This window comes from Acomys russatus, chromosome 20, assembly GCF_903995435.1.
Source record: "Acomys russatus chromosome 20, mAcoRus1.1, whole genome shotgun sequence".
Classification (NCBI taxonomy): domain Eukaryota; kingdom Metazoa; phylum Chordata; class Mammalia; order Rodentia; family Muridae; genus Acomys; species Acomys russatus.
Window position 1 is genome coordinate 24381727 of NC_067156.1, and position 15737 is coordinate 24397463.

The 15737-nt window shown below is 41.5% G+C and overlaps 1 protein-coding gene across 2 annotated transcripts in view; it reads left to right on the plus strand.

Moving 5' to 3' along the window:
* Ube2d2 (ubiquitin conjugating enzyme E2 D2) overlaps positions 1–14441 on the plus strand; it is a 36825-nt gene extending 22384 nt beyond the window's left edge. The window contains exons 3-7 of one of the 2 annotated variants that reach the window (XM_051163796.1): positions 6772–6803; positions 6884–6961; positions 7038–7143; positions 9385–9436; positions 13514–14441. In XM_051163796.1, coding sequence (XP_051019753.1) covers positions 6772–6803; positions 6884–6961; positions 7038–7143; positions 9385–9436; positions 13514–13559 — 314 coding nt within the window. In that variant the 3' untranslated portion in view covers positions 13560–14441. Of the gene's footprint in view, positions 1–6771; positions 6804–6883; positions 6962–7037; positions 7144–9342; positions 9437–13513 lie in introns of both variants that reach the window. The other variant, XM_051163795.1, reaches the window with a different exon arrangement.
* The last annotated feature ends 1296 nt before the right edge of the window (positions 14442–15737 follow it).

Sequence of the window (15737 nt, forward strand, 5' to 3'; positions counted from 1 at the left end):
TCTTTCTACTTGAAACCTTCAGGAATTTCTCAGACGGTTTATAAAGCCTTGTCATTTGAATCAGGGTTAGATAGTATACTGCTATTGTTTCTCCTCACTCATATTTCCACCTGAAGAGACCAGGAGCATAAAGGCTCCACTGGGAAACAGAACTCTTTTTTTTTTTTTAAATAGTGAATTTTTGTTGTTGTTGTTTTAAAGATTTATTTAGTGTGTATACAGAGCTCTGTCTGCATGTACATCCACAGGTCAGAAGAGGGTACCAGATCTCATTATAGATGATTATAAGCCACCAAGTGGTTGCTGGGAATTGAATTCAGGACCTTTGGAAGAGTAGCCAGTGCTCTTAACCTCTGAGCCATCTCTCCAGCCTCTGAAACCTAAACTCTTGAGTAATCTTTCTGCCTCAGTCTCTCCTTCCTGTCAAATTTAAAGGTGTGTGCACCATCAGAACTGTCTTTCCTCCTTCCCCCCTTCCCTTCTTTCCTTTCCTTCTGGTGTGTGCAGTACTGGGAATTGAGTCTATAGCCTCACATCTGCCAGACCAATACTGTGTGTAGTGGCACATGGAGGCAGAGGATGTGATTCCTGTGAGTTCGAGGCCACCTGGTCTACAAAGTCCAGGAGAGCCACGGCTACACAGAGAGACCCTGCCTCGGAAAAACAACATAAAACAAAAAGAAGTAGGTTGAAGGGCAAGATATAAAACAGATCTTAAAAACCAAAACAGAGCTAGTTGCCTATTTGATCATTACTACCAGTGGTTTTAGTCCTATTGATATTGGATTGTTTGTTTTTTAATTTGAGGCAGGGCCTCAGCTGTGTAATCCTGACTGGCCTGGCACTAGCCAGGTAGATCAGGTTGGTTCACAGAGTGCCTCTTCAAAGAGATCAAAGACACATACTACAATGCCCAACTGACTTTTTGTTTGTTTGTTTGGTTTGGTGTTTTCTTTTGGCTGGGGGGGGGGGTTGGTTTTTCAAGACAGGGTTTTTCTCTATGATAGCCCTGGCTGCCCTGGAACACTCTTTGTAGACCAGGCTGGCCTCAAACTCACAGAGATCTACCTACCCCTGCCTCCTCAGTGCTGGGATTAAAGGCGTGTGCCACTACTGCCCAGCTGGTTTGATTTTTTTCTTTTTCTTTTTTTTTCAAGACAGGGTTTCTCTCTCTGTCACCCTGGCTGTCCTGAATTCACTTTGTAGACCAGGCTGACCTCAAACTCACATTGGTCCACAGGCTCTTCCCCCCACCCCCCACCCCCCACAAGTGCTGCTATTAAAGGTGTGAGCCATCATGTCTTGCCTTGACTCTTATTTCTTTAACCAGAACTTTAAGAGACTTTTATGAAATTTGAGTGAAGATAGTAGGACCAGTACAGGTGTAATGATCAAAATTATTTTTCTCAACTGGTTTTATTTAATCCATTTGAATGATTAGTTGTTCAAAAGTATGAAGAATTTAATTACTGGGAAGATAAATTCAAAGGACAAAAATTTCATCAATAACTCTGTCTTGGGGGTGGGCGACCTGTCTTATATATTTATTTATTTATTTTGGGTTTTTCAAGACAGGGTCTCTCTGTGTTAGCCTTGGCCGTCCTGTACTCGCTTTGTAGACTAGGTTGGCCTCGAGCTCACAGGATCCACCTGCCTCTGCCTGGCTCCCTTAATATTTAATTTATTGTTCCTGAATCTCAAAAAAATAAACACACCAGGAATTTGAAAACATTTGAGACACAGATGAGTTTTGTTTTTGTTTATTGAAATAAAATTGAAAACAATTTAATTCCTGGGCCAGCAAAATGGCTCTACAAGTGAGGTGCTTGTCAACCCTGATACCTCAGTTCAGTCCCTGGAACCTAACCAACTTTTACAGAAGTTTCCTCTGACTTCTGAACACACACACACACACACACACACACACACACACACACACACACACACACACAAATAATTTAAATATTTATTTCATTTGTTATACGAGAGAAGGTTAAGATAGATACCCATTGGCAAGGATGGAAGAGACTTAATGGGCCACTTACCTTGTGGCAGCTAACCACTGTTTTTTGGGGGGTTTTTTTTGGGGGGGGGTTCTTTTTTTTATTAATATTTTATTTAATTTTAATTTATGTGTGAGGGTGTCAGATCTTGGAGTCACAGTTGTGAGGTGCCATGTAGGTGCTGGGAATTGAACCCTGGTCCTTTGGAAGAGCAGGCAGTGCTCTTAACCGCCGAGCCATCTCTCCAGCCCAACTAACCACTGTTTCAGCCCAACTAACCACTGTTTCTGTTTGATGCTTTTTTTTTTTTTTTTTTTTTTTTTTAAGTTTTTGAGACAGGGTTTCTCTGTGTAGCCTTGGCTGTCCTGGACTCGCTTTGTAGACCAGGCTGGCCTTGAACTCACAGCGATCCGCCTGCCTCTGCCTCCCGAGTGCTGGGATTAAAGGCGTGCGCCACCACGCCCGGCTTCTGTTTGATGCTTTTTGTTGTTGTTGTTTTGGTTTGATTTTTCGAGGCAGGGTTTCTCTGTGTAGCCTTGGCTGTCCTGAACTCACTTTGGAAACCAGGCTGGCCTCTTGAACACACAGTGGTCCGCTTGTCTCTGCCTCCCAATTGTTTGATGCTTTTTAAAATAAATTTGGTGGCTCTGAGAATATATATATAATGTTTTTTGATAAGTGAGCAGCTATGGGTGAGTTTGGGACCTGATAAAGGAAAGAAAGAAAGCATAGACAATTACACGTTAAGGAAATCTGAAGGACGTTTAGGATTTAGACATCCCAATGAATTCTCATGTAACTGCTTAGTCTTTACATTTCTGTCTTGTGTACTCCTGCAAGCCAGAAGAAGGTGCCATATCACATTTCAGATGGTTGTGAGCCACCATGTGGTTGCTGGGAATTGAACTCAGGACCTTTGGAAGAGCAGATGACTCTCTTAACCACTGAGCCATCTCTCCAGCCCATAAAGCCCACTTTAAAAATGGGAGAAATAGGGCTGGAGAGATGGCTCAGAGTACTGACTGCTTTTACAGAGGTTCTGAGTTCAATTCCCAGCAACCACATGTTGACTTACAACTATCTATAATGTGATCTATTGCCCTCATCTATTGTGCAGGCATATATGCAGGCAGAACACTATATATATAATAAATAAATTAATCTTTTTTTTTTTTAATGGGAGAAGCTGGGCATGGTGGCACAAACCTTTAATCCCAGCACTTGGAGGCCGAGGCAGGCGGATCTCTATGAATTTGACACCGGCCTGGTTTACAGAGCTAGTTCCAGGACAGCCAGAGCTGTTATACAGAGAAACCCTGTCTCGAAAAACCAAAACTTAAAAATAAATACAAATTAAAAAGTGGGACAAATACTATTTTCTGCTTTTATGGGAAGCTACCATATTGACTAATTTGAAATTATCTTTACTGCTTATACTCAAACCTGTGTTACGTGTTTTTTTTTTTTTTTAAAGTACTGTTGAGGATCCAGCCCAGTCTTGTGTGCAGATGCTTCATACCCCTCAGCACTGTATTGAAGGGTATACTAGAAACTCTATAAAGACCTGCTATTGAGATCACAATTATTTTTATTACTTATTTGGAGGCTTGGTCTCACTTTGCCACCAAGGCTGGTTTGGAACTCACTGTAGACCAGGCTGACCTCAAGAGAGATCGTGCCACAATGCCTAGCCTAGGTGTAGTCCTCCCCCTTTATTGTTAAATCCAATCTTTGGGACTGGAAATGTAGCTCATTTAGTTAAAAATTTATGTAGCATGCACAAGACCTTAAGTTTGAACCTCAATACTATGTAAAGTGGCTGTGGTGTCACACAATATCAACTGACGTGGGAAGGTCGTCCTCTGCTACATACCAATTTTCAAGCCAGTCTACCATACATAAGACTCTGTCTAAAAAAATTTCTAAATGTGGGGGCTGAAGAAATGATTTAACAGTTAAGAGCACTGGCTGCTCTTCCTTAAATTCAGTTTCCACAACCCTCTGGTGACTCACAACTGTCTGGAACAGTTACCAGGGGATTTTGTGCCCTCTCCTGGCCTCTTGGGCACTGTACACACGGGGTACAAACATATACATTCAGACAAAACACACATTGCCATCTTTGCATGGCTGCAGGGATTAGACCTGACTAGAGTGTTGAATGAAGAAAACACAAACATGGACATGGGGAGCGGGGGAGGGGGTGAGATTGGGTAGACTGGGCTTTCTGATGGAGAAGCATCACACCAGAAGCTCAGTGTGTTAACTGTGTAGAGTGAACAGGAAAGTGAGGTTATTGGATACAGTTAAAGAAGGAGGCTGAACTGTTAACATACAGAGAAACAGGGAGACAGGATTTATGCTATATGACCAAACATGGAGGCAAGTTTAGCTAATCTCTGTAAAGGCAGTTACTATAGGGGAGTAGTTTTCCTGCTGTAAACATCCATGGGAAAAAGTTATGGTGGGCATTTTCTGCCACTCACTATAATCTGCACACTGACAGAGGAAGGCTTTGCCATTTCCCCATATGTCTGAGGCTACAGACTCCTTGATATGGTTGTGCCTGTGTCAACAAGGCACTTATTTGGGGCTTCTTCTATTCCCTACTGCAAACAAAAGGAAAAAACAAAGACATCAATCTTTCTGAGCTGAAAAGATGGCTCAGTTGGTAAAGCATTTGCTATAAAGTGCAAACAAACATGGGTTAATATGCCCCACACCAATAGAAAAAGCTGGGTGTGTGGCAGTGTACCTAAAACCAGTCCTGGAAACCAGGAAGCAAGGGGACTAGGGCTCAATGGCCAGCTTCAAGTTCAGGGAGAAACCCTGTCTGCAATGAAAGTAACAGAGAATAAAATATTCCATTGCTGTGAAGAGACAGCATGACCATGGCAACTCTGATAAAGGAAAACTTTTTCTTTCTTTCTTTTTTTTTTTTTTTTTTGGAGACAGGGTTTTTCTGTGTAGCCTTGGCTGTCCTGCACTCAGTTTGTAGACCAGGCTGGCCTCGAACTCATAGCAGTTCGCCTGGCTCTGCCTCCAGAGTGGTGGGATTAAAGTTGTCCCCACCATGCCTGGTTAAGAAATAAGCTTTTAAAAAGCACTTAGGACATTCCTTTGGGCCTTTTCAACAAATCTGTCTCTGTCTGTCTGTCTGTCTGTCTGTCTGTCTCTCTCTCTCTCTCTCTCTCTCTCTCTCTCTCTCTCTCTCTCTGTCTTTGTCTTTCTTACACACACACACACACACACACACACACACACACACACACACTCACTCTCACTCACTCACACACTTATTTATGTGGGCTGGGGAGATGGCTCAGTGGTTAAGAGCACTGGCTGCTCTTCTAGAGGTCCTGAGTTCAATTCCCGGCAACCACATGGTGGCTTACAACCATCTATAATATGATCTGATGCCCTCTTCTGGTGTGCAGGTGTGAATGCAGGTAGAAGACTCAAATACATAAATAAATAAATCTTAAAAAAGAAAAGATTAAAAAAAAACATTTATTTATTTAAGTAATTTGTATATGTGACTGCTCTGTCTTCATTTACACCAGCACCCTAGAAGAGGGCACCGGATCTCATTATAGATGGTTGTGAACCACCATGTAGTTGCTGGGAAGTAAACCAGTGAGTGCTCTTAACAGCTGAGCCATCTCTCCACCCCCAGCAAATTATTCTTTCAGGCATGATTTTGAGGCAGGTTTTATTTTTGGTTAGTTAATTGGTTAGTTGGTTTTGTTTTGTTTTTTGACAGAATCACTGTGTAGCCATGGCTCACCTGGACCAGGTTGGCCTCAAACCTTTTACTTAGCCAAAGATAAATTTAATTTTCGCATTATGTCTCAGCCTTTTCAGCATTGTTGTTACCATCATGGTTAGTTCCAAATACTTTTGTATTTACATTGCCTGTGCGCATGTGCTTGTGCTATAAAACGTGTGGAGGCTAAAGAAACAGCTTAGGAGTTGGTTTTCTCCTGCTGTGGGAATCCTGGGAATCAAACTTATGTCAAGCTTGATAGCAAAGCTTTTCCTGTCAAGCCATCTTGCTGGCTTCAAGAAAAATGACTGAAACTGGGCATGATGGCTCAGGTCAGTCCCAGCACTCAGGAGACAGAGGCAGGCGGGTATCTGTGCTTGGGTCTACAAAGTGAGTCCAGGACAGCCAAGACTACAAGAGAAACTCTGTCACAAAAAAACAAAAATGGCCGAGTGTGGCACACGCCTTTAATCCTAGCACTCAGGAGGCAGAGGCAGGAGGATCGTTGTGAGTTCAAGGCCAGCCTGGTCTACAAAGTGAGTTGATGACAGCCAAGGCTACACAGAGAAACCCTGTCTAAAAGGAGGGGGGAAAAAAGGAAAGAAAAGAAAGGAAAACTATCAGGATATCTTGGTTTTGGTGGTTGTGTGTGTGTTGGTGTTATATGGTTTTGTTTTGTTTTTGTTTTGTTTTGTTTTTTGTTTTGGAGACAGGCTTACTCTATAACAGCCCTGGCTGTCCTGGAACTCAGGCTGGCCCTCAACGCAAGAGAAGCACCTACCTTTGCATCCTGAGTGCTAGGATTAGAGGCGTGCACCACCACACTTGCTTTTGATGGTTTGAACTTACAGTCGGCTTAGAGTCTTCATCCTGCCCCTAGAAAATAGTCATTATCATACTGTTTATAAGTGAACTTTGATTAGGCAGGGAATGATGGGTTTCTACTATGTAGGTGTATGTGAATATTGTTAACATGATTTTTTTTTTCTTGTTCTTTTTCAGTGTTTCATTGGCAGGCTACAATAATGGGGCCAGTAAGTATTCACTTTTGATTCCTTAATAATTATCTTATGTAATTTATTCATTCTTAACCTTACTTTCTTATCATCAACAGAATGACAGCCCCTATCAGGGTGGAGTATTTTTCTTGACAATTCATTTCCCAACAGATTATCCCTTCAAACCACCTAAGGTAATTGGAATATGATCATTGCTCTTAATATGCTCTGTATGATACTACTAAACCACAAAGATTTATTTTTCTTCAGGTTGCATTTACAACAAGAATTTATCATCCAAATATTAACAGTAATGGCAGCATTTGTCTTGATATTCTACGGTCACAGTGGTCTCCAGCACTAACTATTTCAAAAGGTAATGGAATAGTTTGATATTAAGGTGGAATAACTGATTTTTGTGCAGGGTGTAGAGGTATATGCTTTTAATCCCAGCACTGGAAAGGCAGAGCCAAGCAGGGCTGCAAAATAAGACACTGTCTCAAAAGGAGGAAAGTAACTGCTTTTTGTTTTATTATTTGTTGGTTTATCTTCTTAAGTTCTATTTTTTGGAGCCAGGTGTGATAGCACATGCATTTAATCCCAGAACTCAGGAAGGCAGAGGCAGGCAGATCTCTATGGTCTATAAAGCTAGTTCAGGACAGCCAAGGCTACACAGAAAAAAAAAACAAAACAAAACTTTTGCCTGCGTGTATGTCTTTGTACCGTGTGGTACTGGGAGTTGTGCCTCTGTGGCTTTCAAGCAGCCAGTGTTCTTTCTTTCGTTGTTCCTTTTCTTTCTTTTTAAAAAAAGATTTATTATGTAAATAGTGCTCTACCTGCATGTATGCCTGCTTACCAGAAGAGGGCATTAGGTAACATTATTTTTTTTTAAAATTTTATTTATTTTAAGTATATGAGTGTTCTATCTGCATGTACACCTATCCACTGGAAGAAGGCTTTAGAAGGTATAGATGGTTATGAGCCACCATGTGGTTGCTGGGAATTGAGCTCAGGATCTCTGGAAAAGCAGACGGTGCTCTTAACTACTGAGCCATCTCTCCAGCCCCCTAGATGACATTATTGATGCTTGTGAGCCACCATGTGGTTGCTGGGAATTGAACTCAGGATCTCTAGTAGATCAGCCTTAACCTCTGAGCTTTCTTTCCAGCCCTGATTTATGTGTTTGTTACAACTCCTGCTTCTTTTTAAAGGACCAGTCTTCTTTAGTCTATAATTGTATTTGTTTATACAATGGGAAAGAGTTGGATTTTCACGAATAGATGGCTTGGTGTGATGTGGGATTGTTCACTGTGATATTCAAGAGCAGGTAGAAGCTGTTGTAGTGGTATACTACTGTATTCCTAATACTTGGGAAGAGAAAGCAGAACAATCAGGAGTAGTCCAAAGTTGTTATTGATTGCATCACAGTTTTGTGCTCGCTTGGTACAGAATGAGGTTTTGGGGACTGGAAAGATGGCTCAGCAGTTAAGCACATTGATTGCTCTTCCAGAGGACCCAGGTTCAATTCCCAGCACCCACATGGCAGCTCACAACTGTCTGTAACGCCAGTATCTGATACCCTCTCAAGACACACATGTGAGCAAAATACCAATGCGCATAAAATAAATAAATTTTTTTTAAAAAAGAGTGAGGTTTTGCCTTAGGTGAAGAAACTACCACCAAAAAAGTAAATGATGTGATTGTTTGATTTTATTTGTTTATTAGTGTGCCTGTGTGTGGTAGTGGGTTACGACACATGCGCATGGATCAGAGAACAACCTCATTCATGGAGTCGCTCATCTGTCTTTACATGGGGTTCTAGGAATCGAACCTGCCTGGCTTTACCTGCTGAGCCATTTTCACTGGTGCCCTGTTTGATTAGTTTTGTTGATGAGGGTTGTTTTTTGGGTTTGTTTTGTATTTGTTTTAAAGTAGGGTCTTACACTATAGTTTAGGCTGGCCTCGGCTTATGGCAGTTTGCCTGCCTTTGCTTCTACAGTGCTGAGGTTACAAGTATCAGCTACTGTACGTACCTGGTTAAATTTTATTTCATTCTTGAGATGGTCTTCTATATCGCACACTGTCCTTGAAGTTTCTTTGTGACTGAGAATTGTGTCAGCCAGCTAGTTTTGTCTGTTGGAAATTTGACAGCCGACTTTCTCAAATGTAAACTTGTAATATTTGAGACTCACTAGCCATGACAAGTATTCTCATCTAGGATTTAGAAGAGCTGTTTTGTTCCACTAATAACTGAACGCAGAACCTCTGCACATTGTATAAACTTTCCACCACTAAGCTACCTACCTGCATTCCCAATTCTACATCATTAACATTGTTGGAATCTCAGGTTGTGTTGTTTTGTTTTGGTGATAAGATGTTTGTTTTTTCCTTGAAAATAAGGTCTCACTATACTGCCCTGGCTGGCCTTGAACTTGAAAGAGCCACCTCTTCACCTGCGTTTGCTTCCTGAGTGCTGGAATTACAGACCATGCTCAGCTTCTAATGTTTAAGCCATTTGCTTTGGTCTCTTCTACTAACTATGCTTTTTTTATTTTTTTATTTTTAAATATCCTAGTACTTTTGTCCATCTGTTCTCTGTTGTGTGATCCCAATCCAGATGATCCTTTAGTGCCTGAGATTGCTCGGATCTACAAAACAGATAGAGAAAAGTAAGTATCCCCTTTAGATGGGAAGCTGTCAGGTGTGGGATGGAGCTGCCTCATATCTTCTAACAGTTGAATACAGACCAAGTGTTTAAGATTAAACTTGAAGGGGTACCTGAAAGGAGTTTTAATGCCAGGTATTATAAATAGACAATACTAATCTTGTATCTAATTGTCTAATGTAACTTCTACTAAAACTTTTCCTAAGCCGGGTGTGGTGGCACACGCCTTTAATCCCAGCACTCGGGAGGCAGAGGCAGGTGGATTGCTGTGAGTTCGAGGCCAGCCTGGTCTACAAAGCAAGTCCAGGACAGCCAAGGCTACACAGAGAGACCCTGTCTTGAAAAAACGGAGTGCTGGGACTAAAGGCGTGCGCCACCACTGCCCAGGCATACTTTGGTTTTTTAAAAATACGTTTGTGTTTTGTTTGTCTTTGGACTAGTGAATCATTGTGTACCAGGTTCCCATTTGTCTTACAGTTTGGTAAAAATTTCCCCCCAGACAAGGATTCTCTATGTAGCCCTGACTGTCCTGGACAGCTTTGTGGACTAGGCTGGCCTCGAGTTTACAGAGATCTGCTTACCTCTGCCTCCAACTTCCAAGTGCTGGGATTACAGTTGTGCACCACTGCTCCCGCAGCATTTCTCCTTGATCTCAGAGATCTGCCTGCCTCTGTTGTTAGTTTAATTTTCTTTTATTTATGTCTGAATACAATATATAATCATCTACTTCTGGCTGAATTTTATTTTTGTCTCTTGCTGAAAAGATTTATTTTATGTACATGAATGCTCTGTCTGTATGTACACCTACATGCCAGAAGGAGGGCATCAGATCACATTATAGATGGTTGTGAGCCACCATGTGGTTGCTGGGAAATGAACTCAGGACCTCTGGAAGAACACACAGTACTCTTAACTGCTGATCCATTTCTCCAGCCCTGAATTTAAATTCTCATTGTCTGTCTCTGTCTCTGTCTCTGTCTCTCTCTCTGTCTCTCTCTCTCTCCTCTCTCTCTCTCTCTGTCTCTTTCTCTCTCTCTCTCTCTCTAATGCTGGGATTTGAAATTTGAATCAGGGTCCTATAGAAGAGCAGCTGGTGCCCTTAACTGCTAGCTATCTTCCTGCCACCTTGCCAGAACCTGCAGCTTTACTTGTTTATTTGTTTGTTTATTGCATCCGGGTTTCATGAAAAAGCCTTGGCTGGCCTGGAATTCACATAAGTATACCTGCCTCTGCCTCCCAAGTGTTATGGTTAAAGCTGTGTATTCCCAAACCTTAGCTGCATTATTTGTTTGTTCTGTATATTATACATAGCTGAATTTTTTTTTTTATTAGAAACCATTTTCTATAATAGCTAGAACTGTGGATGTGAAAGAGATCCTAAATCAGCATGGTAACGTCAGCAGAACTTTTTTTTTGAGACAGGACTTCTGTGTAGTCTTGGCTGTCTTGTAATCATTCTATAGACTAGGTCAGAGAAATCTGCTTGAGAGCTGGTACTAAAAGCATGTGCCACCACACCTGACTTCTCTCTTTCCTTTTTGTATTCATCTTTTTGGTTTTTTTGAGAGACAGGGTTTCTCTGTGTAGCCTTGGCTATCCTGGACTCACTTTGTAGACCAGGCTGGCCTCAAACTCACAGCGATCCACCTGCCTCTGCCTACTGAGTGCTGGGATTAAAGGTGTGTGCCACCACTGCCCAGCTGTATTCATCTTTTTAAAAATCAGATTTATTGCTGGGAGGCAGAGGCAGGCAGATCTCTTGAGTTCTAGGACAGCTGCTACACAGAGAAATCCTGTCTTTGGGGGAGAAGAAAAAAAAAGCAAAACCAAACAAATTATTTTGGTTATGTTTGAAGCAGAATCTTAACTGTGCTATCCAAGCTGGCCTGACACTCCAGGCTCCTCCATAGCTAGGTCTACTGAGTATGTCCATCAAAGCTATGCATACACATTTTGAAACATAGTCTTCCTATGTAGCCTCTGCCACCTTCAAATTCACTGTGTTCTTGTGTCAGCCTCCTAAGTGCTGGGTTTTCAGGCCTGAGCTGCCGCACATAATATTGCATTCTTGGTTTTTTGTCCTCTCTTCTTCTTTTTGGCTTGTTTTAAGATGGTCTTATATAGCCAAGGCTAGTCTAATTCGCTATAAGGTGATCTTGAACTCTAGTCTTTTTTTTTTTTTTTTTTTAACAGACAGTGCTCTGTCTCCGTGTTCACCTGCACACCAGAAGAGGGCATCAGATCACATTATAGATAGTTATGAGCCACCCTGTGGTTGCTGGGAATTGAACTCAGGATCTCTGGAAGAACAGCCAGTGTTCTTAACCTCTGAGCCATCTCTCCAGCCCCTGAACTCTAGTCTTACATAGCTTTTCTATGTTTATTTTGTTACTGCAATGTTTTATGAAACATTTATTTTTGTTATACAAATTATTGAAATAACTCTGCCAGAATGAGTTGTTTTATTAACATAAAGGAAGGTATTGTGTCACTTTTGCTTTGTATGATTTTGTTTTTGTTGTGTTTGGGGACAGAGTCTCACCATGTACCTTTGGCTGTCCTGCAGCTTGATATGTAGACCAAGTTTGCCTTCACTTCACAGATAGCCACTTGTTCTGCCTTCGAAGGGCTGGGACTAAAGAAGTGCACCACCACACCCAGCTTATTGCAGTTTGTATTTTTACTTTATGTATCTGAATAGGTGAAAGTTTTGCTTGCGTATATTTTTATTGGTGTCTGGTACCCATAGAGTCCGGAAGAGGGGGTTGGATCTCCAGAACTAGAGTTTACTGGTGGTTGTGACTTGCCTTTCATGTATGTTCTGTGAACTGAGTGAGGTCCTTCTTAAGGAGCAGTAAATCTCAAACTGGGTGTGGTGGCACACGTTTTTTAATCCCAGCACTAGGGAGGCAGAGGCAGGTGGATCACTGTGAGTTCGAGGCCAGCCTGGTCTACAAAGCGAGGCCAGGACAGCCAAGGCTACACAGACCCTGTCTCCAAACAAACAAACAAACAAACAAACAAAAGAACCATATAATGAAGGCTGGGCATGGTGGTGCATGCCTGTAATCCCAGAACTCTGGAGGCTGAGGCAAGTGGATCTCTCTGAGTTCAAGCCCAGCCTGATCTACAAAGTGAGTCCAGGACAACCAAAGCTACAAAGGGCAACCCTGTCTTGGGGGGAGTGGGGAGAACCATATAATGTAAAGTTACATAATCATAAAACTCTTGAGTAATCAGGTGGTTGGCACATATCTATAACCATTCAAAAGCCAGAAAGACTGCAGATTTAAGGATAACTTTGGCTACATAGTAAGACTATCTAATAAGACAATTAAGAAAAAAAAGTGAAGGTCAGTTAAAACATAGGCTAGCCTGGTGATAGTCGAGTACCCCTTTAATCCCAAATGAAGGCAGAGGCAGGCAGATCTCTGAATTCAAGGCCAGTCTTTGTCTACAAAGCGAGTTCCAAGAAAACAGGAAAGCCAGGACTATTACACAGAGAAAAACCTGTCTCAAAAACCCAAAAAACAGCTAGGTGTGGTGGTGCACACCTTTAATCCCAGCACTCGGGAGGCAGAGGCAGGTGAATCACTGTGAGTTTGAGGCCAGCCTGGTGTACAAATCGAGTCTAGGACAGAGAAATCCTGAAGGATGAGGTACATTGCACCAAATGCTGAACTTAATCTGAGTCCTCTAGATACATTTATAGGAAATGGTTTTGGGTAATACAGCAGTGTCTCACTGTATTGTAATTGGAGGTAAAGCTAGGTAGTGGTACACCCCTTTAATAGCAGTGACCAGGATTGCCACATGTTTGAGGCCATCTGGTTTCAGATAGTTCAAGGCCAGCCATGACTCCAAAGTGAGACCCTAGCTAAAAAAGAGAGAGAGAGAGAGAGAGAGAGAGAGAGAGAGAGAGAGGGTTGAGGGAGAAAAGGGTGTATGTGTAAAAGAAATTGGGGAGAGGAATGTACTTCTGTTGAATGTTTTAAAATTACTAGTTGGGATAATGAATGAAGTGTGTTGGCTTATTGACTCCTTACCTATGTTAAGCTGAGTTCTCTTTATGTGTGCACAGGTACAACAGAATAGCTCGGGAATGGACTCAGAAGTATGCGATGTAATTAAAGAAATTATTGGATAACCTCTACAAATAAAGCTAGGGGAACTCTGAAAGAGAAAGTCCTTTTGATTTCCATTTGACTGCTTTCTATGAGCCCACGCCTCATCTTCCCCTGTGCACATGTTTACCTGACACAGCAGTGCTGCGTGTTGTACATACTTGGGACAACAAACTAGAAATACTGTACTTCTGTACCAACATTGCCTCCTAGCAGAGAAGTGTGTGTGTGAGAGAAGCCAGTTCTCCAGGCATAACCTAGGTGTGAGACTAAAAGCTTTCCTTATTGACTTAAATTTGGATAATGACAAGCTGTGAGGGGTACTGGGTACACAGTGTGTGCTTGAATGGGAGGAAAAAAGCTCCAGTGACCTGTAGGAGATTGTTCTTAAGTGGAATCCATCTAATCTCAAACAGTCATAAAAATCAAGGTGAAGAACATGAAGCTGTTTCTGTATTCATTTCATCCTGAAGGACCTACAACTTAGGTGAAAGTTATAACCAAACAGAGTAAACTCTACCTTTGAGGTGTATTTTAAGACCTAGGTTTAACTATCACCATTTAATGGACTGGAGCTGTTAGTACATAAAGGGTGATGGGTTTTGTTCCCAATACTTTCCCATCTCCCTGCCCTTCCAGCCTTCCTCCTGTTAGCCCCTTTCCATAATCTTTGGTTTGTATGTGGTTTCTCAGTTAATACATAGCTGATAGCTCTTATTTTTCTTATGTTTTTAACTGCTTTAGGCCTATTTCGATGTAAGGGTGAAAATTCATTTGATCGAAATACTTGTGTATATTTAAAGACCCAGTTGCTCCTCTGGAGCTTGTACGTTCAAGAATGATTAATCTGTGTAATAAACTGATTACTACAGTCATTACATATAATTTTGTGTGAATAGGCTTTTTGATTTAAAAAACTTTGTCTGGCTAAGAATAGTGGTGGATTTTTCCTCACCCCTGAAATGTTTTCATTTATAATTGTTGCATTTCAAAATCATGAAACAATTCCAGTTTACGTAGTAAAAAAGGATTTGGAGTAATTTTATTAAGCAAGATAGAGGCATACGCTTAAAGGCATTTTCATGAAACTTACATGTGCACCATTCCAGGAACATGACTGTTAAACTAAATAAATTTGCTTTGTTAATGAAACTGAGCAGCATTTCACCAAAACCTTGTGACACTCTCTTTGGTACATAGGACATAGAACACAAAGGTGTTGCTGTTTGATAAGTTAAGCCTCTGTGATTGTAATTTTAAAAGAGTAACTGACCAAACCTGGGAAACATGAGCACAAACTTGTATTGGAGCGTCTGCGTAATTACTTTGCACTAACATTTTGCAGGATGTTCATTGGTTTTAAATTGTACTGTGTGTGGCTTTTTGAAGTCTTCCCTTGACTCTAGTACAATGTAGTTTGAAGTTTGTAAACAACTGTTACCAGAAACATTCATGTGAACTCGGCAAGTCATGCCCCTCACCCCTTTTCCTATCCGACCTGTAAGCCAGGCCAGCCTGAAGGCCATGGCTGATGCTTTCTAGTCATCAGGTTCTTTGAAATGCATCTTTACACTCTTGCACAAAAATTGAGGAATAAATGTCCACTGCTTTTGGTTTTAAACTTGTTCAACTGTCTCATCTCTCAGTGTCACTGTTCCATCATCTCAACCTGTCAGCTTAAATATCTTAATTAACAGAGCTACTTAAAAACATTCCAAAAATGCTATATAATTAGCATCCTCTTGGCCTTGCAGGTAGTGGCTGTAACTGGTTGTGAGAAAAGGATTCAGAATTGAACTCTAACCAGAAATCACCACATATCATTACTCTTATAGGTGGGTGGAAATTCACTTTTGGGTGGGGTGTGTGTCTGTCTGTCTGTCTGTCCAATGGGCCTCAGGCCTTAGCACATACTAGTCAAGTACTCTGCCATTGACTGTATACCTGCTGGATTTTGCTGTTTTTTAGTGTTAACTTTACTACTTACTTTGGGTTCTGTTGTACAGTTCTTTTTTTTTTTTTTTTTTGGTTTTTTTGTTTTTCGAGACAGGGTTTCTCTGTGTAGCCTTGGCTTTCCTGGACTCACTATGTAGACCAGGCTGGCCTCGAACTCACAGCGATCCGCCTGCCTCTGCCTCCCGAGTGCTGGGATTAAAGGCGTGCGCCACCACGCCCGGCTAG